This window comes from Triturus cristatus, chromosome 7 (assembly GCF_964204655.1).
Source record: "Triturus cristatus chromosome 7, aTriCri1.1, whole genome shotgun sequence".
Classification (NCBI taxonomy): domain Eukaryota; kingdom Metazoa; phylum Chordata; class Amphibia; order Caudata; family Salamandridae; genus Triturus; species Triturus cristatus.
This window is the reverse complement of record NC_140590.1, coordinates 117,621,765-117,647,773: the sequence shown is the minus strand read 5'-3', so window position 1 is coordinate 117,647,773 and position 26,009 is coordinate 117,621,765. Positions and strand designations below refer to the sequence as shown.

Sequence of the window (26,009 nt, the reverse complement as noted above, 5' to 3'; positions counted from 1 at the left end):
TGACAGCGGCGGGTACACCTATGCCACGAGTATATAGTTAAAATGCCATCCCTGGACACGTGTTTCGAGGTAATTGCCTCTCGTCAGCAGGGAGCAGGTAAGTATGCGGGGTGCCAAGTAGACTGCCAAAAAATTATCAGGTATAATACCTCTCACGGCGCAACCCCACACTCATTTTCCTACTCCCTGCTGACGAGAGGCTACTACCTCGGAACACGTGTCCAGGGATGGCACACGCCACGCATACTTGCATTCATACTCGAGCATAGGTGTATCCGCCGACGCTGACCTTCAGGGACCATTTTCATTGGGGGAACACGACTGGTAGGTGTAGCAGTGTGCGACCAATTGGGTTTTCCAGTGATAAGTGCCCCAAAACTTAACACCATGGTGGACTCCATCAAATTACATTAATAAGAACAAGAAAGAGTCACACAGCAGTTAAGAGAACAACCAAAAACATTATAATTTTTTTTTTTCAAACTTTATTTTTTATAATAATATATAAACGATAAACTATTTTCAAACTTTATATTTTTATTAACATAAATATAAAGAATAAACTAATAAACAAAATGTAACAACAATAATACAAAACAACAAAGCGGAACACTCCTGTGGGAACCACGGATGTCGATGACAGACCTGGAAAATCAAAAAGATTGTTAAAAAAAAAACAACATGGTATTCTTAACAAAATACCACAAGAAACAAATCACAGATATTTGTATACAGCTAACAAAATTTTATAAGTTTAACTTACAAAAACTGTAAATGTTGCCGCTTTAAAATATTTACCGAATCTGAGGAAATTTCTTTGCAGAAGGCTTTTCTTCAGTGGTGAAGAAATTTTTAACTTTTTCCAAGGGGCAAACAAAGACCAATGCCACCTTCTTCATTCGTAAGATTTGCCAAAGAGTTCTGTTACGAGGGGATCCTAACAAAAAATACTCGTGCGGCACAGCAAGTATGATTAAACACCTAAGGACCCTTCATCCAAACAATCTTGCACAAGAAGAGTGCAAACAGATGAGAAACTCTCCTGTTCTGTATCTGTAAAAAAGAATCACAAATAAATGTATATTAATAACTTTCAAATGTATACTATTCCATTACTGTATAAACACATTTTATATAAAAACTGACTAAGAAACTATAGCCCTGAACCACAAGTGTGACGATCGTTAAAACACTACATGCATAGTGCATACTACTTTGAAGCAGTTCATGCCCTAAAGCCTACCTCTCAAAAAGACTACATGCTAACTGACTAAATGATTACAGTGCTATAAGGAGACACACTGGGTGAGTGACAGGGTGTTTTCTAGAAGAATATGAATACTAACTAGGGAATTGAAGGTGTGAAACACAACTGTGTAGGTGATTAGAGGACTGCATCAATACTGCATAGGCATTTAAAGCAGTCCATGTGCTAAGGCCTGGCTCACTGCATGACTACTTGGGTACTGACTGAATGATTAGAGTACAGCAAGGAGAGTGCCTAGGTGAATTTATTAGTGCTAGGCTTTTCGCACAGGGAATTGATTAGTACTTGGTACTGAATGAGTCACTAGAGGAGTGCAAAGGCAGTCACAAGTGATGGATTGTATGGATACTGACTAGGAAATTGAAAGTGTGAAAGACAAGTATCTAGGTGGTTAGAAGACTGCATGCATAGTGCATAGGGGTTTGAAGCAGTCCATGTGCTAAGGCCTGGCTCAGTGTATGAATACTTAGGCACTCACTGAATGATTAGAGTACTGCAAAGATAGTATCTTGGTGAATTTATAAGTGTTTGGGTTTTAGCGCAGTGAATGGATTAGTACATGGTGCTGAATGGGTCACTAGAGGACTGCAAAGGGAGTGACAGGGTATTTCCTGAAAGTGTATGGATACTGACTAGGGAATTGAAGGTGAGAAAGACAATTGTGTAGGTGGTTAGAGGACTGCATGCATAGTGGATAAGGATTTGAAGCAGTCCATATACTAAGGCCTGGGTCACTGGATGAGTACTTGGGTACTGACTGAATTATTAGAGTACTGCAAGGAGAGTGCCTGTGTGAATTTATTAGGGTTTGGCGCAGTGAATGGATTAGTACATTATGCTGAATGGGTCACTAGAGGAGTGCAAATGGAGTGACAGGGTGTTTGCTGGAAGTGAACGGATACTGACTGGGGAATTGAAGGTGTGAAAAACAAGTGTGTAGGTGCTTAGAGGACTGCATGCATAGTGGATAGGGGTTTGAAGAAGTCCATCTGCTAAGGCCTGGCTCTGTGCATAAATACTTAGGCAGTGACTGAATCAGAGTACTGGAAAGAGAGTGTCTTGGTGAATTTATAAGTGTTTGGGTTTTGGCACAGTGAATGGATTAGTACATGCTGTTGAATGGGTCTCTAGAGGACTGCAAAGGAAGTGACAGGATATTTCCTGGAAGTGTATGGATACTGACTAGGGAATTGAAGGTGTAAAAGACAAGTGTATAGTATGTTAGAACACTACATGCATACTGCATAGACATTTGAAGCAGTCTATTTGGTACTTAGAAACTGACTAAATAATCAGACTACTTCTAGGACAGTGCTTAGGTAAAACTTTTAAATTTTCAGTTCTGCCACAGTGAACAGAATAGTACATGGTACTGCAACTTAGTGTCAAACCCTGACTCATTTAATCAATGCATAAGCAAAGACTAGCTTCTAATGCTACTAAAACTTGACAACATGACAGGTTTTAAATTAGTTATCTATCAGCAAATAGAGGATGTTACCGAATGACTCTCTCACAGTGGTTCTCAAATGCACACAGACTCACAGTGTGATTCTACACAACAACCACTATACCTACAAGTTTACCAAAAATCATTCACTACTGTGGAAGTCGTAAGCGAACTGCACACAATCTTCATATTTCAGGACTGCACTTTTATGTCAAAGCCTAACTCATATAATCAAAGCATAAGCAAAGACTGGCTTCTAATGCTACTAAAACTTCTCAACATGACCAGTTTTAAAACAGGTATATGTCAGCAAATACACGATGATACCAAATGCTTCTCTCACAATCCTTACCCAAATGCACACAGACTCACAGTGTGATTTTAGTCAAGCAACACTATCCTAGGAGTTTACCAAAACTCATTCACTACTCTGGAAGAGTTAATGGTACTGCACAAAATCTACATATTTAAGTACACCACATCAGTGTCAAAGCATGACTCATTTAATTAACGCATAAACAAAGACTGGATTATAATCCTATTATTATTATATATGAATTTATTAAGCGCGCAGCTACCCGTGGGTTTCCCGGCGCTAGGAGAACAGAAGTAAAAGAGGGCAAACAAGAGTGCAAGGAACAGGTTACAAAGAGAACAGCCAGGTTTTCACTCCTTTGCGGAACTTAAGATAACATGTTTCAGACCGCAAAGGGATGGGAAGCGAGTTCCAGAGCGAGGGCGCCAAGTAGGAAAAAGAGCGCCCACCAACTCTAGCATGCTTGAAACGGGGGACAGAGAATCTGCATTGAGTGGAGGATCTGAGAGTGCGGGAGGGACAATATTGATGGACTAAGGTGGATAGATAGTGAGGGGATTTTCCAGCTTTGATACGGTGCATAAAGCATAGAGCTTTGAATTTGGACCTAGATTCTATGCGCAGCCAATGCAGGCTGCGCAGGGAAGAGGAGACTGATGTGGTTCTAGGCAGATTGCAAAGTAAACGGGCAGCCATGTTCTGGACCACTTGAAGCTTACGGGAGACCTCCTTGCAGGCACCCAGAAGAAGTACATTACCGTAGTCCAGCCGCGATGTCACTAAGGCCTGGACCACTGACCTCTGGGTGTCTGGGGGAAGCATCCATGTGATCTTCCTCAGCCACCTGATGATGGTAGTACAGGTGGCTGAGACTTTAACCACATGTTGCCTCATGGATAACTGATTGTCAAAGAGGACCCCGAGATTGCGTGCTGTTGTTGCTGGGACCGGCAGTGGTCCCATTTGCTGAGGCCAATGTTGCGGGCCCCAGAGGGCGGAGTCCGGCCCGAACAGGAGCAGCTCCGTTTTGTCGCCATTCAGCTTCAGTTTGTTAGTCAGCATCCAATTGGCGATGTCAGTAAGCCCAGAACAAAGAGAAGAGGAGGAGGAGTGCTGATTAGAAGAAAGAGAGAAAATGATTTGAGTGTCATCAGCGTACGAAAAAATAGATAGTCCAGACTGTTCAGCAAGAAAAGCAAGGGGTCTAACATAGAGATTGAAGAACAAAGGACTGAGAGTAGAACCTTGGGGGACACCATACGGGGAATTATGAACAGTGGACACCGAAGAGGGGGAGAAGACCTGGAAAGTGCGATCAGAAAGAAAATTGGAGATCCAAGCAAGTGCGGAGCCACCGATCCCAACAGACTACCTGGCGTCTGACTGTCTCCGTGACTCCCAGAAGGGTGGACTCCGTAGAAAAGCCCGCCCGAAAACCTATCCTATTAAAACTTCACAACATGACAGGTTTTAGAACAGTTCTCTGTCACCAAATACATGAAGTTACCAAATGCTTCTCGCACAGTGATCCCAAATACACACTAACTCACAGTGTGATTCTAGACAAGCACCACTATCCCTATGAGTTTACCAAAACTCATTCACTACAGTGCAAGTGGTAAGGGAACTGCACATAATCTACATATTTCACAATTGCAATTTACTGTCAATGCCTGACTCATATAATGAAAGCATAAGCCATAACAGTCTTCTAATGCTACTACAACTTGACAACATAACATGTTTTACAACACTTATCTGTCAGCAAATACACAATGTTACCAAACACTTCTCTCACAATGGTTCCCAAATGCACACAGACTCACAGTGTGATTCTAGACAAACAACACTATCCCTAGGAGTTTACCAAAACTCATTCACTACAGTGGAAGTGGTAAAGGAACTGCACACAATCTACATATTTCACGACTACACTTTAATGTCAATGCCTGACTAATTTAATCAACGCATAAGCAAAGACTGGCTTCTAATGTTACTAAAACTTGACAAAATGACAGGTTTTAAAACAGTTATCTGTCAGTAAATAAACGATGTTACCAAATGCTTCTCTCACAATCCTTACCCAAATGCACACAGACTCACTGTGTGATTTTAGACAATCAGCACTATCCTAGGACTTTACCAAAACTCATTCACTACTGTTTAAGGGGTAAGGGGACTGCACACAATCTACATATTTATGTACAGCACATCAGTGTCAAAGCATGACTCATTTAATCAACATATAAGCAAAGACTGGATTCTAATGCTACTAAAACTTCACAACATGACAGATTTTAAAACAGTTATCTGTCAACAAATACATGATGTTACCAAATGATTCTCTCACAGTGGTTCCCAAATGCACACAGACTCACAGTGTGATTCTAGACAAGCACTATTATCCCTATGAGTTTACCAAAACTCATTCACTACTCTGGAAGAGTTAATGGTACTGCACACAATCTACATATTTAAGTACACCACATCAGTGTCAAAGCATGACTCATTTAATCAACGCATAAGCAAAGACTGGATTCTAACACTACTAAAACTTCACAACATGACAGGTTTTAAAACAGTTATCTGTCAGCAAATACATGATGTTACCAAATGCTCTCTCACAGTGATCCCAAATACACACTAACTCACAGTGTGATTCTAGACAAGCACCACTATCCCTTTGAGTTTACCAAAACTCATTCACTACAATGCAAGTGGTAAGGGAACTGCACACAATCTACATATTTCACAACTGCAATATACTGTCAATGCCTGACTCATATAATGAAAGCATAAGCCATAACTGTCTTCTAATGCTACTAAAACTTGACAACATGACATGTTTTACAACACTTATCTGTCAGCAAATACACGATCTTACCAAACACTTCTCTCACAGTGGTTCCCAAATGCACACAGACTCACAGTGTGATTCTAGACAAACACCACTATCCCTAGGAGTTTACCAAAACTCATTCACTACAGTAGAAGTGGTAAAGGAACTGCATACAATCTACATATTTCACGACTACACTTTAATGTCAATGCCTGACTAATTTAATCAACGCATAAGCAAAGACTGGCTTCTAATGCTACTAAAACTTGACAACATGACAGGTTTTAAAATAGTTATCTGTCAGCAAATACACGATGTTACCAAACACTTCTCTAACAGTGGTTCCCAAATGCACACAGACTCACAGTGTGATTCTAGACAAACAACACTATCCCTAGGAGTTTACCAAAACTCATTCACTACAGTGCAAGTGGTAAGGGAACTGCACACAATCTACATATTTCACAATTGCAATTTACTGTCAATGCCTGACTCATATAATGAAAGCATAAGCCATAACTGTCTTCTAATGCTACTAAATCTTGACAACATAACATGTTTTACAACACTTATCTGTCAGCAAATACATGATGTTACCAAATGATTCTCTCACACTGATCCCAAATACACACTAAATCACAGTGTGATTCTAGACAAGCACCACTATCCTTATGAGTTTACCAAAACTCATTCACTACATTGCAAGTGGTAAGGGAACTACACACAATCTACATATTTCAGGACTGCACTTTTGTGTCAAAGCCTGACTCATTTAATGAAAGCATAAGCCATAACTGTCTTCTAATGCTACTAAAACGAAAATAGGTCCTAACTATAACTATCTACTGGCGACCGCCAGTAGATAATATATGTGTATATATATATATATATATAAATATATATATAAATATATATATATATATATATATATATATGCGCGCTCACTCCCAGTTGCTTTCAAGAACTCGGAAAAGCACTCAGCGGGACACTCCTGCAGTTATTCAATCCTTTATTGCATGGCGAGCATGGAAAACATGACGCGTTTCGGCTATGCCTTAGTCGAATGTTTCACAAAGTTAGCGCCAGAAAGCAGCATATTTCAAAGAGGCGTTATGTGAGTCACATGACCTTACAGTGCATGGTCAACAAAAGGGGACAATCACCTTACAATATCAGTCGCCATATTGGAATGCAGTTTTTCGAACACATAAATGCGAGTTTCAAATTGTTAAAACATTTCGCCGTATATCGGCATGCAAGGTACCTCAGAGTTGACCATTATAAAGCCGTGGATCGGCTGCCATCACCACATGATAAATATCAAGGCAATAGAATGCTAGTTCCAATATCCGTGTTATATCGAGGCAACATCTAATGAATCAATATATATTAATTCAAGTTAAATGCAAAAAAAGAGAAAGAATTTAGCCGTATATCGGTTACCTCAATTCCAAGCAAAATTTTGCTAACATAATGCCGTGTATCGGCTTAAACTACATTATTGCTGTCATTGAAACAGTCTAGTGATCCACAAACAAAACCTCTTACCAAAATTACTCTAAAAAATTTCTTTTTTAAAACAAGGAATGTGCAAAAAACCATACCACTAATTAATGAAAAATATTGTCATCATGATACATATTGCTTTTCTCATCTTCTTCTTCTTACTTATCAATCTCCAAGATGAACCGACAGCTCCTCCCCCACATTCATACCAGTTGGATTCTTAGTTCCCAAGTCTATAATATATCGCGACTCAAGCCTACGCAGTTGTTTAATTCTGTCACCCCCCCTGACACTTGCGGGGACCTGATCTAACCCATAATAGCGCAGTAGTTCCCTGTTACTATTGTGCTTCTCAGAGTAATGCCTCGCAACAGGATACGTGATGTCATTCTTGGCTATTGCTCGCATATGTTCCAAAATGCGTATCTTAACACAATGGATGGTACTGCCCACGTAATGTAAGCCGCAAGGGCATTCCAGGCAGTAAACCACATAGTTGGTATTACATGTGAGGAACTTTTTGATGGGCCGAGGATTCTTCAAACCAGTAACCAAATAAGTCAGTGTCCTCTTGCTACCTACACAGGCTTTACACTTGCCACAAGGGAAGAAACCTCTAAGGTCCCTTAGGGTTCCAATCACCTAGGGTCTAGTAGAGAAATGGCTTTGTACCAGATTATCCCTTAGGGATCTGGCTTTCCTGAAAGTCACCAGAGGGGCAGAGGGAATATCTGGACCAATGACATGATCCGTTTTCAAAATGTGCCAGTTTTTTCTAAAGATTTTCTTCAATTGGTTGGCATCATTAGAAAAGGTTGTCACCATCCTAAATTTATTGGTACCTGACTCACTCATTTCATTTTTCTTTCTTCCCTCTTTCTTTTTCAAAATATCCCTGTTCTGATCCTCATTCAATAAGGTAGCCCTAGGCGCATTTCTGAATTTCTGTAGGGTTGTCTCAAGAAATAGTTTGTTATATCCTCTTGCCACAAACCTGCTGACACTCTCCTCTGCCGCATTTTCAAAATCCTCTACCCTGGTACTGTTCCGCTTTAACCGCAAGAATTCACCGTAAGGGATATTTCTTACTAGCCCAGGGAGATGATTGATTGTAGCTTGCAAGATCGAGTTACCAGCCGTAGGTTTCCGATACAAGGACACAGACAATTGGTTATTTACCACACTGATCTTTAAATCAAGGAAATTGACAGTTTCAGAACTGACTTCCCCACTGAATTCCAAATTAACGGCATTCCTGTTCAAATTATCAATAAAAACAGATGCCGACTCAAAAGAGCCGTTCCAAATAATACAGAAGTCATCGATATATCTATACCATCTGATCACCTTATTCATGTCAATCAGTCCAGGTGTTCTGGACACCTGCTCCTCCCACCAGCCCACAAACAAGTTTGCGTAACTGGGGGCGAAGCAGGTGCCCATCGCAGTACCAGACCTCTGATGGTAAAAGTCCTCACCAAAAACAAAAATATTGTTTTTTAAACAGAACTCAGTAAATTGAAGGATCATTGCATTATGTTCAGTACATTTCAGGGGCTTTTTCATCAGAAAATGAGCTACAGCCTCAAATCCATGTTCATGTCTTATCCTGCTGTATAAGCTAGTAATATCTAGCACAATGAGTTTGTAATCAGGATCCCACTGTTGTTTTTCAATATGCATCAAAAAATCTTGTGAGCCCTTAATATACGCAGGTAAGGTTTTTACTAATGGAAAAAGAAAAGAGTCAACAAAAATGGACAAATGTTCCGTTAGACCCCCTTGGGACGAGACAATCGGTCTGCCCGGGGGATGGTCGATGTTCTTGTGGACTTTGGGGATGTGGTAAAAAGTAGGTACCACCGGATTCAAGCAATGGAGGAACAAGTACTCCTCCATATTCAGCATGGATTTATCAAGCCATATTTTGATCATATCATGATACCTTCTGATGCTATCCAGGTATATTTCTTTGGAAATTCTTTGATAGTTCTCTACATCCGATAGTTGCCTAATGGCCTCCATCTCATAATTCACCCTCGTTTGAAGGACCGCATTCCACCCTTTGTCCGATGGTTTACAGATCACCGTGTGATCATTCCCCAAGGTGTCAATCGCTGCGCGTTGCTCTTTAGTTATATTCTGCTTAGTATTAGAATATTTGAGTTTTTCTCTTAAGGCCAAAAGATCTTTTTTCACTGCCTCAGCAAACACATCGATAGCATCCATGGGTAATTGCGGTAGGAACTGTGAAGTAGGTTTGAAAGCGCTTGCATCTCTCACTTGGTTGAATCCCAAGCGTGTGGTTCTTTGTATTAGGTCGGTATCCAGGATGTTATCATCCTGACCCTGTCCAGGATTGTCAGTCCTTAACGATTCCATTATTTCAAGAGCAGCCAAATCTTCACCTGTTAAGGTATCAATCACTCCAGGTTGGCTTAAAGATCTTCTAGATTTCAAAACATTAGGCTTCATTTTGAAATATTTGTGAAGCTTGAATTTTCTTGTTAGCTTAAAGAGATCAATCCGTGTCTGTGTGTATTCCATTTTATTTGTGGGGCAAAAGGTTAAACCCAATCTCAGCACTTGCTGTTCGACCGATGTGAGAATTCTGGGTGTTAGATTAATGATGGTAAGATTATCTAATTCCATTTCTTCCCCCTGCTGTTGCGTGAAGCTCTGGTAGGGGCTTTTGACCCTTCGTTTCCAGCCGCCCCGCCTTGTTTTTCTTTTTCTTTTTTCCCCTCGGGCGGTCTGCTTTTTCCACCTCTCAGCCATGTCTGCCTCATTATACGGAATTCCTCCTGAAAAGGAGTCTGGATAGATCTTGACTGACCTGTTGTGTCATCTGAAGATTCACCACCGGTGAGATCCGATTGAGGTCTCAATTCAAATTGTATCAGGCTCGTTCAGTCTAGCCCTTAGCTCTTTGCGTGGGCCCTCGAATTTCTTAACAAACGTTAAGACTCTTCCCAGAGCGTAATCGCGCTCGTCGCGTTCAAACTTTTCTTGTTTCCTTAATTTGATTTTAGCTTCATACTTCACCAATCTTTTTTTCATTTGCTCTTTCAATTCTTCTACTTTCTTTTTGTCATCCTCCTTGTCAATCTCCGCCTCCATTCTCTCTATCTCAAGTAAGGCTTTGTCCCTGTCACTCCAAGCGAATTTGACTAATATCGTTAACATACCCTTGCTTGACTCCGCTGTATGCGCAGCCCACTCATCCAACAACTTAGGATCCGGATTCTCGTAGGCCGGGATGGTATAGATTCGCAGCCCCCTCGGGATGCGATCCACATCGATATAGCTTTGCAAGGAGGTGGCTTCCCACCATTTGCGTTGTTCCCGCTCGTATAGTCTTTCAAGTGTCATAAATTTCGTTGCCAAATTAGTGACTCCAGCGAGCGCTTTATTTTCCCGTTGTCTGGTATCGGTAAAGGTATTCCTTTTAAACATGTACTGGGCCGCTTCGCGGCGTTCAGATACATTAAACATGCTCGCATAAGAACAATTGCTTATTGAGGATAAACTGCAAGGTCTCTCGTCTTGCCTTAATAGTTCAAGGAATTAGCGAGAAAACATTGGTGTCTCGCTTACCGATCGTCGCTTGTCGGTCGTTGTGAATACGTCACGAACGTCCTCGGACTCTGCAATATCGTCCTTGCTTCTGACCGGGATTGCCTTCTCCTTGGCGGTGCCGCTGACAAATACAATATCAGTCGCCATATTGGAATGCAGTTTTTCGAACACATAAATGCGAGTTTCAAATTGTTAAAACATTTCGCCGTATATCGGCATGCAAGGTACCTCAGAGTTGACCATTATAAAGCCGTGGATCGGCTGCCATCACCACATGATAAATATCAAGGCAATAGAATGCTAGTTCCAATATCCGTGTAATATCGAGGCAACATCTAATGAATCAATACATATTAATTCAAGTTAAATGCAAAAAAAGAGAAAGAATTTAGCCGTATATCGGTTACCTCAATTCCAAGCAAAATTTTGCTAACATAATGCCGTGTATCGGCTTAAACTACATTACTATTGCAGTCATTGAAACAGTCTAGTGATCCACAAACAAAACCTCTTACCAAAATTACTCTAAAAAATTTCTTTTTAAAAAAAAGGAATGTGCAAAAAACCCATACCACTAATTAATGAAAAATATTGTCATCATGATACATATTGCTTTTCTCATCTTCTTCTTCTAACTTATCAATCTCCAAGATGAACCGACAGCTCCTCCCCCACATTCATACCAGTTGGAATCTTAGTTCCCAAGTCTATAATATATCGCGACTCAAGCCCACGCAGTTGTTTAATTCTGTCACCCCCCCTGACACTTGCAGGGACCTGATCTAACCCATAATAGCGCAGTAGTTCCCTGTTACTATTGTGCTTCTCAGAGTAATGCCTCGCGACAGGATACGTGATGTCATTCTTGGCTATTGCTCGCATATGTTCCAAAATGCGTATCTTAACACAATGGATGGTACTGCCCACGTAACGTAAGCCGCAAGGGCATTCCAGGCAGTAAACCACATAGTTGGTATTACATGTGAGGAACTTTTTGATGGGCCGAGGATTCTTCAAACCATTAACCAAATAAGTCAGTGTCCTCTTGCTACCTACACAGGCTTTACACTTGCCACAAGGGAAGAAACCTCTAAGGTCCCTTAGGGTTCCAATCACCTTAGGTCTAGTAGAGAAATGGCTTTGTACCAGATTATCCCTTAGGGATCTGGCTTTCCTGAAAGTCACCAGAGGGGCAGAGGGAATATCTGGACCAATGACATGATCCGTTTTCAAAATGTGCCAGTTTTTTCTCAAGATTTTCTTCAATTGGTTGGCATCATTAGAAAAGGTTGTCACCATCCTAAATTTATTGGTACCCGACTCACTCATTTAATTTTTCTTTCTTCCCTCTTTCTTTTTCAAAATATCCCTGTTCTGATCCTCATTCAACAAGGTAGCCCTAGCCGCATTTCTGACTTTCTGTAGGGTTGTCTCAAGAAATAGTTTGTTATATCCTCTTGCCACAAACCTGATGACACTCTCCTTTGCCGCATTTTCAAAATCATCTACCCTGGTACTGTTCCTCTTTAACCGCAAGAATTCACCGTAAGGGATATTTCTTACTAGCCCAGGGAGATGATTGCTTGTAGCGTGCAAGATCGAGTTACCAGCCGTAGGTTTCCGATACAAGGACACAGACAATTGGTTATTTACCACACTGATCTTTAAATCAAGGAAATTGACAGTTTCAGAACTGACTTCCCCACTGAATTCCAAATTAACGGCATTCCTGTTCAAATTATCAATAAAAACAGATGCCGACTCAAAAGAGCCGTTCCAAATAATACAGAGGTCATCGATATATCTATACCATTTGATCACCTTATTCATGTCAATCAGTCCAGGTGTTCTGGAGACCTGCTCCTCCCACCAGCCCACGAAAGAGTTCGCGTAACTGGGGGCGAAGCAGGTGCCCATCGCGGTACCAGACCTCTGATGGTAAAAGTCCTCACCAAAAACAAAATATTGTTTTTTAAACAGAACTCAGTAAATTGAAGGATCATTGCATTATGTTCAGTAAATTTCAGGGGCTTTTTCATCAGAAAATGAGCTACAGCCTCCAATCCATGTTCATGTCTTATCCTGGTGTATAAGCTAGTAATATCTAGCACAATGAGTTTGTAATCAGGATCCCACTGTTGTTTTTCAATATGCATCAAAAAATCTTGTGAGTCCTTAATATACGCAGGTAAGGTTTTTACTAATGGAAAAAGAAAAGAGTCAACAAAAATGGACAAATGTTCCGTTAGACCCCCTTGGGACAAGACAATCGGTCTGCCCGGGGGATGGTCGATGTTCTTGTGGACTTTGGGGATGTGGTAAAAAGTAGGTACCACCGGATTCAAGCAACGGAGGAACACGTACTCCTCCATATTCAGCATGGATTTATCAAGCCATATTTTGATCATATCATGATACCTTCTGATGCTATCCAGGTATATTTCTTTGGAAATTCTTTGATAGTTCTCTACATCCGATAGTTGCCTAATAGCCTCCATCTCATAATTCACCCTCGTTTGAAGGACCACATTCCCCCCTTTGTCCGATGGTTTACAGATCACCGTGTGATCATTCCCCAAGGTGTCAATCGCTGCGCGTTGCTCTTTAGTTATATTCTGCTTAGTATTAGAATATTTGAGTTTTTCTCTCAAGGCCAAAAGATCTTTATTCACTGCCTCAGCAAACACATCGATAGCATCCATGGGTAATTGCGGTAGGAACTGTGAAGTAGGTTTGAAAGCGCTTGCATCTCTCACTTGGTTGAATCCCAAGCGTGTGGTTCTTTGTATTAGGTCGGTATCCAGGATGTTATCATCCTGACCCTGTCCAGGATTGTCAGTCCTTAACGATTCCATTATTTCAAGAGCAGCCAAATCTTCACCTGTTAAGGTATCAATCACTCCAGGTTGGCTTAAAGATCTTCTAGATTTCAAAACATTAGGCTTCATTTTGAAATATTTGTGAAGCTTGAATTTTCTTGTTAGCTTAAAGAGATCAATCCGTGTCTGTGTGTATTCCATTTTATTTGTGGGGCAAAAGGTTACACCCAATCTCAGCACTTGCTGTTCGACCGATGTGAGAATTCTGGGTGTTAGATTAATGATGGTAAGGTTATCTAATTCCATTTCTTCCCCCTCCTGTTGCGTGAAGCTCTGGTAGGGGCTTTTGACCCTTCGTTTCCAGCCGCCCCGCCTTGTTTTTCTTTTTCTTTTTCCCCCTCGGGCGGTCTGCTTTTTCTACCTCTCAGCCATGTCTGCCTCATTATACGGAATTCCTCCTGAAAAGGAGTCTGGATAGATCTTGACTGACCTGTTGTGTTATCTGAAGATTCACCACCGGTGAGATCCGATTCAGAGGTCTCAATTCAAATTGTATCAGGCTCGTTCAGTCTAGCCCTTAGCTCTTTGCGTGGGCCCTCGAATTTCTTAACAAACGTTAAGACTCTTCCCAGAGCGTAATCGCGCTCGTCGCGTTCAAACTTTTCTTGTTTCCTTAATTTGATTTTAGCTTCATACTTCACCAATCTTTTTTTCATTTGCTCTTTCAATTCTTCTACTTTCTTTTTGTCATCCTCCTTGTCAATCTCCGCCTCCATTCTCTCTATCTCAAGTAAGGCTTTGTCCCTGTCACTCCAAGCGAATTTGACTAATATCGTTAACATACCCTTGCTTGACTCCGCTCTATGCGCAGCCCACTCATCCAACAACTTAGGATCCGGATTCTCGTAGGCCGGGATGGTATAGATTCGCAGCCCCCTCGGGATGCGATCCACATCGATATAGCTTTGCAAGGAGGTGGCTTCCCACCATTTGCGTTGTTCCCGCTCGTATAGTCTTTCAAGTGTCATAAATTTCGTTGCCAAATTAGTGACTCCAGCGAGCGCTTTATTTTCCCGTTGTGTGGTATCGGTAAAGGTATTCCTTTTAAACATGTCCTGGGCCGCTTCGCGGCGTTCAGATACATTAAACATGCTCGCATAAGAACAATTGCTTATTGAGGATAAACTGCAAGGTCCCTCATCTTGCCTTAATGGTTCAAGGAATTAGCGAGAAAACATTGGTGTCTCGCTTACCGATCGTCGCTTGTCGGTCGTTGTGAATACGTCACAAACGTCCTCGGACTCTGCAATATCGTCCTTGCTTCTGACCGGGATTGCCTTCTCCTTGGCGGTGCCGCTGACAAATACAATATCAGTCGCCATATTGGAATGCAGTTTTTCGAACACATAAATGCGAGTTTCAAATTGTTAAAACATTTCGACGTATATCGGCATGCAAGGTACCTCAGAGTTGACCATTATAAAGCCGTGGATCGGCTGCCATCACCACATGATAAATATCAAGGCAATAGAATGCTAGTTCCAATATCCGTGTTATATCGAGGCAACATCTAATGAATCAATACATATTAATTCAAGTTAAATGCAAAAAAAGAGAAAGAATTTAGCCGTATATCGGTTACCTCAATTCCAAGCAAAATTTTGCTAACATAATGCCGTGTATCGGCTTAAACTACATTACTATTGCTGTCATTGAAACAGTCTAGTGATCCACAAACAAAACCTCTTACCAAAATTACTCTAAAAAATTTCTTTTTAAAAAAAAGGAATGTGCAAAAAACCCATACCACTAATTAATGAAAAATATTGTCATCATGATACATATTGCTTTTCTCATCTTCTTCTTCTTACTTATCAATCTCCAAGATGAACCGACAGCTCCTCCCCCACATTCATACCAGTTGGATTCTTAGTTCCCAAGTCTATAATATATCGCGACTCAAGCCTACGCAGTTGTTTAATTCTGTCACCCCCCCTGACACTTGCGGGGACCTGATCTAACCCATAATAGCGCAGTAGTTCCCTGTTACTATTGTGCTTCTCAGAGTAATGCCTCGCAACAGGATACGTGATGTCATTCTTGGCTATTGCTCGCATATGTTCCAAAATGCGTATCTTAACACAATGGATGGTACTGCCCACGTAACGTAAGCCGCAAGGGCATTCCAGGCAGTAAACCACATAGTTGGTATTACATGTGAGGAACTTTTTGATGGGCCGAGGATTCTTCAAACAAGTAACCAAATAAGTCAGTGTCCTCTTGCTACCTACACAGGCTTTACACTTGCCACAAGGGAAGAAACCTCTAAGGTCCCTTAGGGTTCCAATCACCTTGGGTCTAATAGAGAAATGGCTTTGTACCAGATTATCCTTAGGGATCTGGCTTTCCTGAAAGTCACCAGAGGGGCAGAGGGAATATCTGGACCAATGACATGATCCGTTTTCAAAATGTGCCAGTTTTTTCTCAAGATTTTCTTCAATTGGTTGGCATCATTAGAAAAGGTTGTCACCATCCTAAATTTATTGGTACCCGACTCACTCATTTCATTTTTTTTTCTTCCCTCTTTCTTTTTCAAAATATCCCTGTTCTGATCCTCATTCAACAAGGTAGCCCTAGGCGCATTTCTGACTTTCTGTAGGGTTGTCTCAAGAAATAGTTTGTTATATCCTCTTGCCACAAACCTGCTGACTCTCTCCTTTGCCGCATTTTCAAAATCATCTACCCTGGTACTGTTCCGCTTTAACTGCAAGAATTCACCGTAAGGGATATTTCTTACTAGCACAGGGAGATGATTGCTTGTAGCGTGCAAGATCGAGTTACCAGCCGTAGGATTCCGATACAAGGACACAGACAATTGGTTATTTACCACACTGATCTTTAAATCAAGGAAATTGACAGTTTCAGATCTGACTTCCCCACTGAATTTCAAATTAACGGCATTCCTGTTCAAATTATCAATTAAAAGCAGATGCCGACTCAAAAGAGCCGTTCCAAATAATACAGAGGTCATCGATATATCTATACCATCTGATCACCTTATTCATGTCAATCAGTCCAGGTGTTCTGGACACCTGCTCCTCCCACCAGCCCACGAACAAGTTTGCGTAACTGGGGGCGAAGCAGGTGCCCATCGCGGTACCAGACCTCTGATGGTAAAAGTCCTCACCAAAAACAAAAATATAGTTTTTTAAACAGAACTCAGTAAATTGAAGGATCATTGCATTATGTTCAGTAAATTTCAGGGGCTTTTTCATCAGAAAATGTGCTACAGCCTCCAATCCATGTTCATGTTTTATCCTGGTGTATAAGCTAGTAATATCTAGCACAATGAGTTTGTAATCAGGATCCCAGTGTTGTTTTTCAACATGCATCAAAAAATCTTGTGAGTCCTTAATATACGCAGGTAAGGTTTTTACTAATGGAAAAAGAAAAGAGTCAACAAAAATGGACAAATGTTCCGTTAGACCCCCTTGGGACGAGACAATCGGTCTGCCCGGGGGATGGTCGATGTTCTTGTGGACTTTGGGGATGTGGTAAAAAGTAGGTACCACCGGATTCAAGCAACGGAGGAACAAGTACTCCTCCATATTCAGCATGGATTTATCAAGCCATATTTTGATCATATCATGATACCTTCTGATGCTATCCAGGTATATTTCTTTGGAAATTCTTTGATAGTTCTCTACATCCGATAGTTGCCTAATAGCCTCCATCTCATAATTCACCCTCGTTTGAAGGACCACATTCCCCCCTTTGTCCGATGGTTTACAGATCACCGTGTGATCATTCCCCAAGGTGTCAATCGCTGCGCGTTGCTCTTTAGTTATATTCTGCTTAGTATTAGAATATTTGAGTTTTTCTCTTAAGGCCAAAAGATCTTTATTCACTGCTGCAGCCAACACATCGATAGCATCCATGGGTAATTGCGGTAGGAACTGTGAAGTAGGTTTGAAAGCGCTTGCATCTCTCACTTGGTTGAATCCCAAGCGTGTGGTTCTTTGTATTAGGTCGGTATCCAGGATGTTATCATCCTGACTCTGTCCAGGATTGTCATTCCTTAACGATTCCATTATTTCAAGAGCAGCCAAATCTTCACCTGTTAAGGTATCAATCACTCCAGGTTGGCTTAAAGATCTTCTAGATTTCAAAACATTAGGCTTCATTTTGAAATATTTGTGAAGCTTGAATTTTCTTGTTAGCTTAAAGAGATCAATCCGTGTCTGTGTGTATTCCATTTTATTTGTGGGGCAAAAGGTTACACCCAATCTCAGCACTTGCTGTTCGACCGATGTGAGAATTCTGGGTGTTAGATTAATGATGGTAAGGTTATCTAATTCCATTTCTTCCCCCTCCTGTTGCGTGAAGCTCTGGTAGGGGCTTTTGACCCTTCGTTTCCAGCCGCCCGCCTTGTTTTTCTTTTTCTTTTTCCCCCTCGGGCGGTCTGCTTTTTCCACCACTCAGCCATGTCTGCCTCATTATACGGAATTCCTCCTGAAAAGGAGTCTGGATAGATCTTGACTGACCTGTTGTGTCATCTGAAGATTCACCACCGGTGAGATCCGATTCAGAGGTCTCAGTTCTAGTTGTATCAGGCTCGTTCAGTCTAGCCCTTAGCTCTTTGCGTGGGCCCTCGAATTTCTTAGAAAACGTCAAGACTCTTCCCAGAGCGTAATCGCGCTCGTCGCGTTCAAACTTTTCTTGTTTCCTTAATTTGATTTTAACTTCATACTTCGCCAATCTTTTTTTTTTTTTTCATTTGCTCTTTCAATTCTTCTACTTTCTTTTTGTCATTCTCCTTGTCAATCTCCGCCTCCATTCTCTCTATCTCAAGTAAGGCTTTGTCCCTGTCACTCCAAGCGAATTTGACTAATATCGTTAACATACCCTTGCTCGACTCCGCTGTATGCGCATCCCACTCATCCAACAACTTAGGATCCGGATTCTCGTAGGCCGGGATGGGATAGATACGCAGCCCCCTCGGGATGCGATCCACATCGATATAGCTTTGCAAGGAGGTGGCTTCCCACCATTTGCGTTGTTCCCGCTCGTATAGTCTTTCAAGTGTCATACATTTTGTTGCCAAATTAGTGACTCCAGGGAGCGCTTTATTTTCCCGTTGTGTGGTATCGGTAAAGGTATTCCTTTTAAACATGTCCTGGGCCGCTTCGCGGCGTTCAGATACATTAAACATGCTCGCATAAGAACAATTGCTTATTGAGGATAAACTGCAAGGTCCCTCGTCTTGCCTTAATGGTTCAAGGAATTAGCGAGAAAACATTGGTGTCTCGCTTACCGATCGTCGCTTGTCGGTCGTTGTGAATACGTCACGAACGTCCTCGGACTCTGCAATATCGTCCTTGCTTCTGACCGGGATTGCCTTCTCCTTGGCGGTGCCGCTGACAAATACAATCATCGCTCCATCTGCACCTCCAGACCAGAGCACTCAGTAGACGGGTGCTTTGAAACGCGAAGGTGCATTCGCGTTCATAAATGCGCGCTCACTCCCAGTTGCTTTCAAGAACTCGGAAAAGCACTCAGCGGGACACTCCTGCAGTTATTCAATCCTTTATTGCATGGCGAGCATGGAAAACATGACGCGTTTCGGCTATGCCTTAGTCGAATGTTTCACAAAGTTCGCGCCAAAAAGCAGCATATTTCAAAGAGGTGTTATGTGAGTCACATGAGTCAATGTTTTAACAATTTGAAACTCGCATTTATGTGTTCGAAAAACTGCATTCCAATATGGCGACTGATATTGTAAGGTGATTGTCCCCTTTTGTTGACCATGCACTGTAAGGTCATGTGACTCACATAACGCCTCTTTGAAATATGCTGCTTTGTGGCGCGAACTTTGTGAAACATTCGACTAAGGCATAGCCGCAACGCGTCATGTTTTCCATGATCGCCATGCAATAAAGGATTGAATAACTGCAGGAGTGTCCCGCTGAGTGCTTTTCCGAGTTCTTGACAGCAATTGGGAGTGAGCGCGCATTTATGAACGCGAATGCACCTTCGCGTTTCAAAGCACCCGTCTACTGAGTGCGCTGGTCTGGATGTGCAGATGGAGCGATGGATATATATATATATATATATATATATATATATACATACCCCACAAATGTACTTATAGTTAAGTGACATGTTGAATGACATTAATTGATGGCATCACTGATGACATCTCAAATGACATAATTGATGGCATCACAAATTACATCATCCAAGCTACTGCTCCTCAAAATAATTAGTAAGCGCAAAAGTAAATATTTGATAAGCTCAAAAGTAATATTTAGCTCTTTGCCAAATTTGGTTTAGTTCTTTTCAGCCATTTCTTCTGTATTGTCGTCTTCCATTCCCTATGGAAATACATATCAAATACATTATTTCATACAGGATGTTATTTTAAGTCCTTACCTCATTAGTTTCTATGGTTATTTTCCCAACAGAGCATGTGAACGGTAAAGTGTGGTGCTGGTCTTACGCCAAGGCTGTTCTGGGGTACACTTCTGACTAATTAGGTCCATTTTAGCTGTAGCAACTTTAGAAGTGCAAATTTTGACTTGCAATTGGCCTAATCTTTTGTGGTTGGATGTTTGTATTTGCATTTCCCTACCTAAAGCCCTACTTACCAGCTCAAAACCCCTCCCACATAGTATTAAGTATTCCCCATTTTCCAACCTCTTGCCCAGTTTCCAACCGCATTTACCACTTAAATGTACACCTGCATGTGTAGAAATCTCTGTACAGTGGAAAAGAAGTCAGCATAGAAAAGATAGGTGAAAGCCATTATAGAGCATTATTATGACTTTTGAGGTAAGGGAACGTGCCACACCATAGCCCGCGCTCCCACACCGCCTAAACCATAATTAGACCTCCCACCCGATTACGACTGAAATTCAGGTTGATTGGTCCTGCAGCGGTTGACCCATGGCGGTGCCTGTTTACAGGCTCATAGGAGAGCAGTACCAGGCACCGCAATGGAAACGCCATTGCAGGTTCCTGCTGGGCATGGTCTGTCAAGTCCTTGCCCTGTTGGAACTGGGGTGCATGCAGACAGGGGGAGCACCATGTGCCCCCCTGCTTGCATCCCCTGATGTTTCCTCTCCACCACACTTTTCATGGTAGGCTCACCGGCATGAAAACTGTAGCAGAGAGGTAACTTGTAAAATGCTTGGGAGACCGCAGCCGCCCACCAAGCGTATTGCGGCCTAAAGGTCACCACAACACCACCAGGGATCTCTGTCCCCTGGCAGTGTGGTGGTGCCAATGCAGTCCAGCCGCCCACGTCATATTAGGACAATCGAACTGCCGGTGCGGCAGTGTACAGACCACCAATGTGGCTATGGTGGTCCAATGGACTGCCGTAGTCATAATAATGCCCGTAGGCTTATTAATACGATTTTGTGGTACAAGTGTTTCAGTACTACTAAATACACTTTGTGAATCAGCCCATTAGAGTTGTGTGTCTTGTGGGGGGAAAAAAGGCCAATTCTTTTCTCACTTGTAAAAGGCATTTCATGACATTTATATACACTTCAAAGTTTAGATTTATTTCATTGCTTAAATGTACTACAATGTTACTGCAAGAAAATTTTGTTCACCTAAATTCCATGAAGAAAGCAGCTGATGTGCGAAACAAGGGATAGCATGTTTTCAAATGTAGATAGCGTAGACCAACTTTATGCTCTTTATGATGATGTAACAAGTGAGGTTACCAATCTGTTGATTAATACAAAATCAGCCTCATGCATAACTTATATAGAAAAATAAACAAACCCATGGTCATAACTGCAGTCTAGTGAACACATTGTGCTGAATACAGTCTAATTGTGGGTACATTAATTTCCCAACATAATTACAGGGTTTGATGCACTGTCATTCATTTATAAAAAAGTTTTAAAAATGGAGACTCGAGAGAACTTCCTGGTTCTGGAGCTTTATTATTCCTTCAATTAACTTACTGCTCTTTTCCTCCCTTGTCTGCATTCTCTTTAGGATCACAGTCCATCTTCTGGTGCCAATGCAACAGACTCTAAAGATGAAGATATGTATGCAAACTTCAGGAATGACAATATTCAATATGCATCCATACGCTTCTCCAGAGCTAAGCCCGAAAGCAAACCAAGACCACTTCCAGAAGAGAGCTTATATTCAGAGGTCAAAGTGGGCTAGCTGATGGCGTTTCCTAATTTATTGCTCCAAGAAACTGTATATTTCCTCTGTTTCCAGTAAAATATTAATGGTTTCCTGTACATGCAGTCACATGCCAAGATGTGCCTATGCTTCTTGTAGAGTGCTAGCAAGCACCTGTCACTCCAGTGATGCTGTGGCCTGTGCTGCTTATGATAATGATAATCGGACCTACTGACTTTTATTGACTGCAATCATGATCGACTCTGTTGCTTAGACTACAGTAATTGTGTTCATTAGTAAATCTCTGTGTTGGTGATTGAGCCTGTGTTTTCTCAAGAATCCATCCAGTGGATTAGAGCATGCCAAGTGGAGATGGGTCTGTGAAGATTTCTAAAAGAGTGAAAATGATTTTAAGTAATCGAATACCATAGTCCACAGCCTATTGGAACATGAGCCATGAAGCAGATATTGATCTACTGAAGAACCAACATGGACCTAAACTTCTTGAAGCAAATTGAATGGAAGGAGTTGGGGTGGAGAGCAGCAACACTGCAGTTTCTTTTACCGCTCAGGCTTGGATTTTTGGTGTGGACTGCTGTGGTATTTGCTGAGTTTCCAGTGTCATTGTGTCTACATTTTGACCAGTGAAGTACTAACAGTACATCTCACATTGTAGTGGAACACGATAGGCTGGATATTTTCACCTTTTTTAAGCTTTATTAATGAAGACCTACATCTTGTGCATCACTCCGTGCAAGGACAGAAATGCTTCTGAACTCCTCATTTTTTTTTCTAGTCTACAGAGTTGTGTTCCTCAGGAGAAAACAATGTCCAAGACAACATCAGCTTAAAACTGGTATTTAGAATCGGCAAATCTATATTCAGATGTACTCTTTCATGCCACCTATGTATAACTCTGAGCAGAAAAACTTTATTTTTTAATGGTGTCTATGAGAAGCAGTGAAGCGTTGATTTCGAATAGACCTTTAATGCACTTAAGTAGTAATCAAAGACACGGTCTACCACGCCCCAGTCTTGGCCTGATCATTCTATTCGCCTAATCTATTTTTTTGTCTTGAATTTGAAGTGATTTCAAAATAAGTTCCATGTAGGAGGCTGCTACTGTGGAGGGGTTAGATCTGGACTGCAAAGATTTGAAGATACATTGTTAGCTCAAGAAACTTTATACTGTGTTATGACTTGCACGCCTTTACCGGCTCTAATGTGCAGGCTCCTAGTCATGAAATACTGGGGTGCAATCTGCCCTTACTTTGCACATTCAAATATTAGAGACAATTTTGCTTGAAATGAGAGATAATAAGAAATCACAATCCCAAAAGGTCTTCTCTCCAACACGAGAAGCTGGAAAATCATTCTTGCAGAACAAACCTAAATTTTGTGGGTGTATCAGAGGATATAGAAAAGAAGGGAGAGTAATCCAACTCAATAGCAACTTGATTTAAAAACAGATGACCTCTCAATAAAGCAGGCACATATGGTCCCAATTCAACAAATGCTGCAGGCCAAATATTAACACACCATCTCAGTGAACTTTGCTGATTACTGAACTAAAGAACAAATTCTGACCAAGGCTATTCTTTAAAAATATTTCAGGGCTTCCGAACATTTCAAGTTTCAGGTTCGTTCCGACATTACTTTTGCTAGGAAAGAATTTAAGGAGATGTTAAACTCATTGAAAGCAGCTGGTGTCTAACCTTATCTCTTTCAACAATCAAAATTGAAAATTTTACATCAAGGTTGTTTCCACAGGCTTATGAGTTTAGCAATCAGAATAACATCCTGGGTCATAGTGAACTCTACAAACCTCCATAATATAACATAACATAACCTACTAAAGGAATGTCAAAAATGAAAAATATTTGTGGTCTTTTTCAATACATTGAAATGTTTGATTGAAGTACTCTCCCTGCACGTTTAATTATTCTAAATGTCACATTTTGATAGCGATTTCTGGGCAAAAGCATTAGGTGCTGTGGATATACCTGATTTACAGATGGATTCTTTTCTGGGGGTTTGATTGATGCATTCATTACGTTTTTATTGATACGCTCAATAAAGGTTTTGGTGACTTTTGATGTTCTAAGGTAGCCCAGGGCCTGGCAGGCGACAGGTGCTCAGGGTGCTACTACATGGCACCTTCAATATGGATTGGATTTTGACCTAAGGGTATTGATGGACAATTGCCTTTTAGAAGCAACACAAAGGAAGGTTTGATTTTCGGAGAGCTTTGTTGGGAGGGCGGTCACTAGGTGCTAAACAAAATATGTTTTTTAGAACCATTTCCTGGAGGTGGCGTTTCTAAAGAGCTGATATATCTGTATCAGATGTTTGGAGATATTAAGAATATAGCATTTTACAACTCATGATATTACATCGCGTTCTATTACAACGCGGTCTTTACAACAACCGCATTATTAGAAAGCGATACCTTTAAATTGCAAGTCATTAGATTGACTTGCTGTAGGGGGCACGCTGGATTTGGGAATAGTATAATTTACTATTACAACTCCAGCGTGTGTAACAGCAGGGAAGGTGTTGAAATAATAAATTAAACTATTCCTTAGGTTAGAGTTCCCCCTACAGCAAGGCGATCTAATGACTTGCGATATAAAGGCATTGCGTTCTAGCAATGCGGTCATTGTAATGACCACGTTATAAAAGTAATGCGGTGTAATGGCAGTGTTGTAAACGCCGTTTCCCATTTTTTTTGCTCATACAGTTTTTATGCCATGAGGCCCTGTTTAAAGGGGTATTTCTATTTTACATGGGCATGTAACTGGAAGTTCATTCATGAATATGGCTTTGGGTAATGCATCTCTTTATACAAAACAGCTTAACTTTATTAACTACTATGGCCCTATTGATGCTCACTTACTTAAATTGCAGCAGATCCACTATTTAGCAATGCATTTCTCAGGTGCAATTATAATGGCTGATTTCAATTTCAATTTCATCCAATTCCCAGTATTGTATAACGGGAATTATTGTTTTATAGATGTTTGGCATCTTGGCAATGCACTATCAAGACAATATCCATGCTTTTCTGAGCAATTAGTCGTGCCTCCATCCTAGAATTATTTTTCTAATTTATCAATCTCTGCAAAGAAAAAGCTCCTGAATTGTGGCATTGGTTTTTCAGATCATTTGTTAGTCACTGTAGAAATGCAGGTTGATTTTGATTTAATTCCACCCCCTCAATGGATTATTTCACAAAGGTATTCATTTGGGTATAAGATGGAAATTAATTATTCAGATCTTTATTGAGGATTATTTTCAAATCGGTCTTAATACTGCTCTGCTGTTTATAGTCTGGGAATCTGTTAAAGCATGTTTTAGGAACAGATCATCACCTATTAGACCAATTTAAATAAAATAGGCAAACAGAAGGTAATGGTGTTGCAGGAAGCTTTTAATTAAGCATTGCAGTTACATTCTATATCAATAGAGCCTTCTAATATCGAAAGGAAAAATGTTAGGGATTTGTGTCCGTCTAAGGGACTTTTAATTACGAAACCTTTCAACAACACACTTACTAAGAAGGCAAGCATATAGGCAAGTTATTAGTTTGGTCAGCTAAAGTTAAATCTAAAAGTATGTACTACACTAGGGAAATTGTGGATCTAGATAGAAATGTGCTTGTGCATCAAACTCATGCTATTTAAGAGGTTTATCTCACTCATTATTGGTCAGTTTATCAGACTTTTAAGGTATTTTCTCTAAAGCAATAGCCACATATCTTGCATCAGTTCATCTCCCTAAGCTGTCACAGGAACAACAAGAAACATTGCTCTCTCCCATTATGTGAGATCAAAAACATTTTGGATAGAATGGGAAAATATGAAGCTAGTGGTAGTCATGGCATTCCCGTTAAGGTATATAAAGAGTTCTTCCCTCAACTCCAAGATGTTCTGATTTTGGGGTTCAAATAAGATCATCATTGTTTGATGCTACAGTGGGGGGGGCTTCATAAAAAAGAGTAAGCCACTAAATAATTCCTGTTTGTACAGGCCTATTTGTGTAGTTAATGCCAATCAGAAGTTATTCACTAAACTAATGGCCTG

General features: G+C 40.9%; 1 protein-coding gene across 1 annotated transcript in view; it reads left to right on the top strand.

The window, feature by feature from the left end:
- The window catches only part of LOC146808981 (myeloid cell surface antigen CD33-like), a 413,580-nt gene extending 389,239 nt beyond the window's left edge, over positions 1 to 24,341 (top strand). Inside the window, exon 7 of the mRNA XM_085615778.1 lies at positions 21,790 to 24,341. Within this exon, the coding sequence (XP_085471904.1) occupies positions 21,790 to 21,966 (177 nt within the window). The 3' untranslated portion in view covers positions 21,967 to 24,341. The remainder of the gene's footprint in view (positions 1 to 21,789) is intronic.
- Positions 24,342 to 26,009: the final 1,668 nt, after the last annotated feature.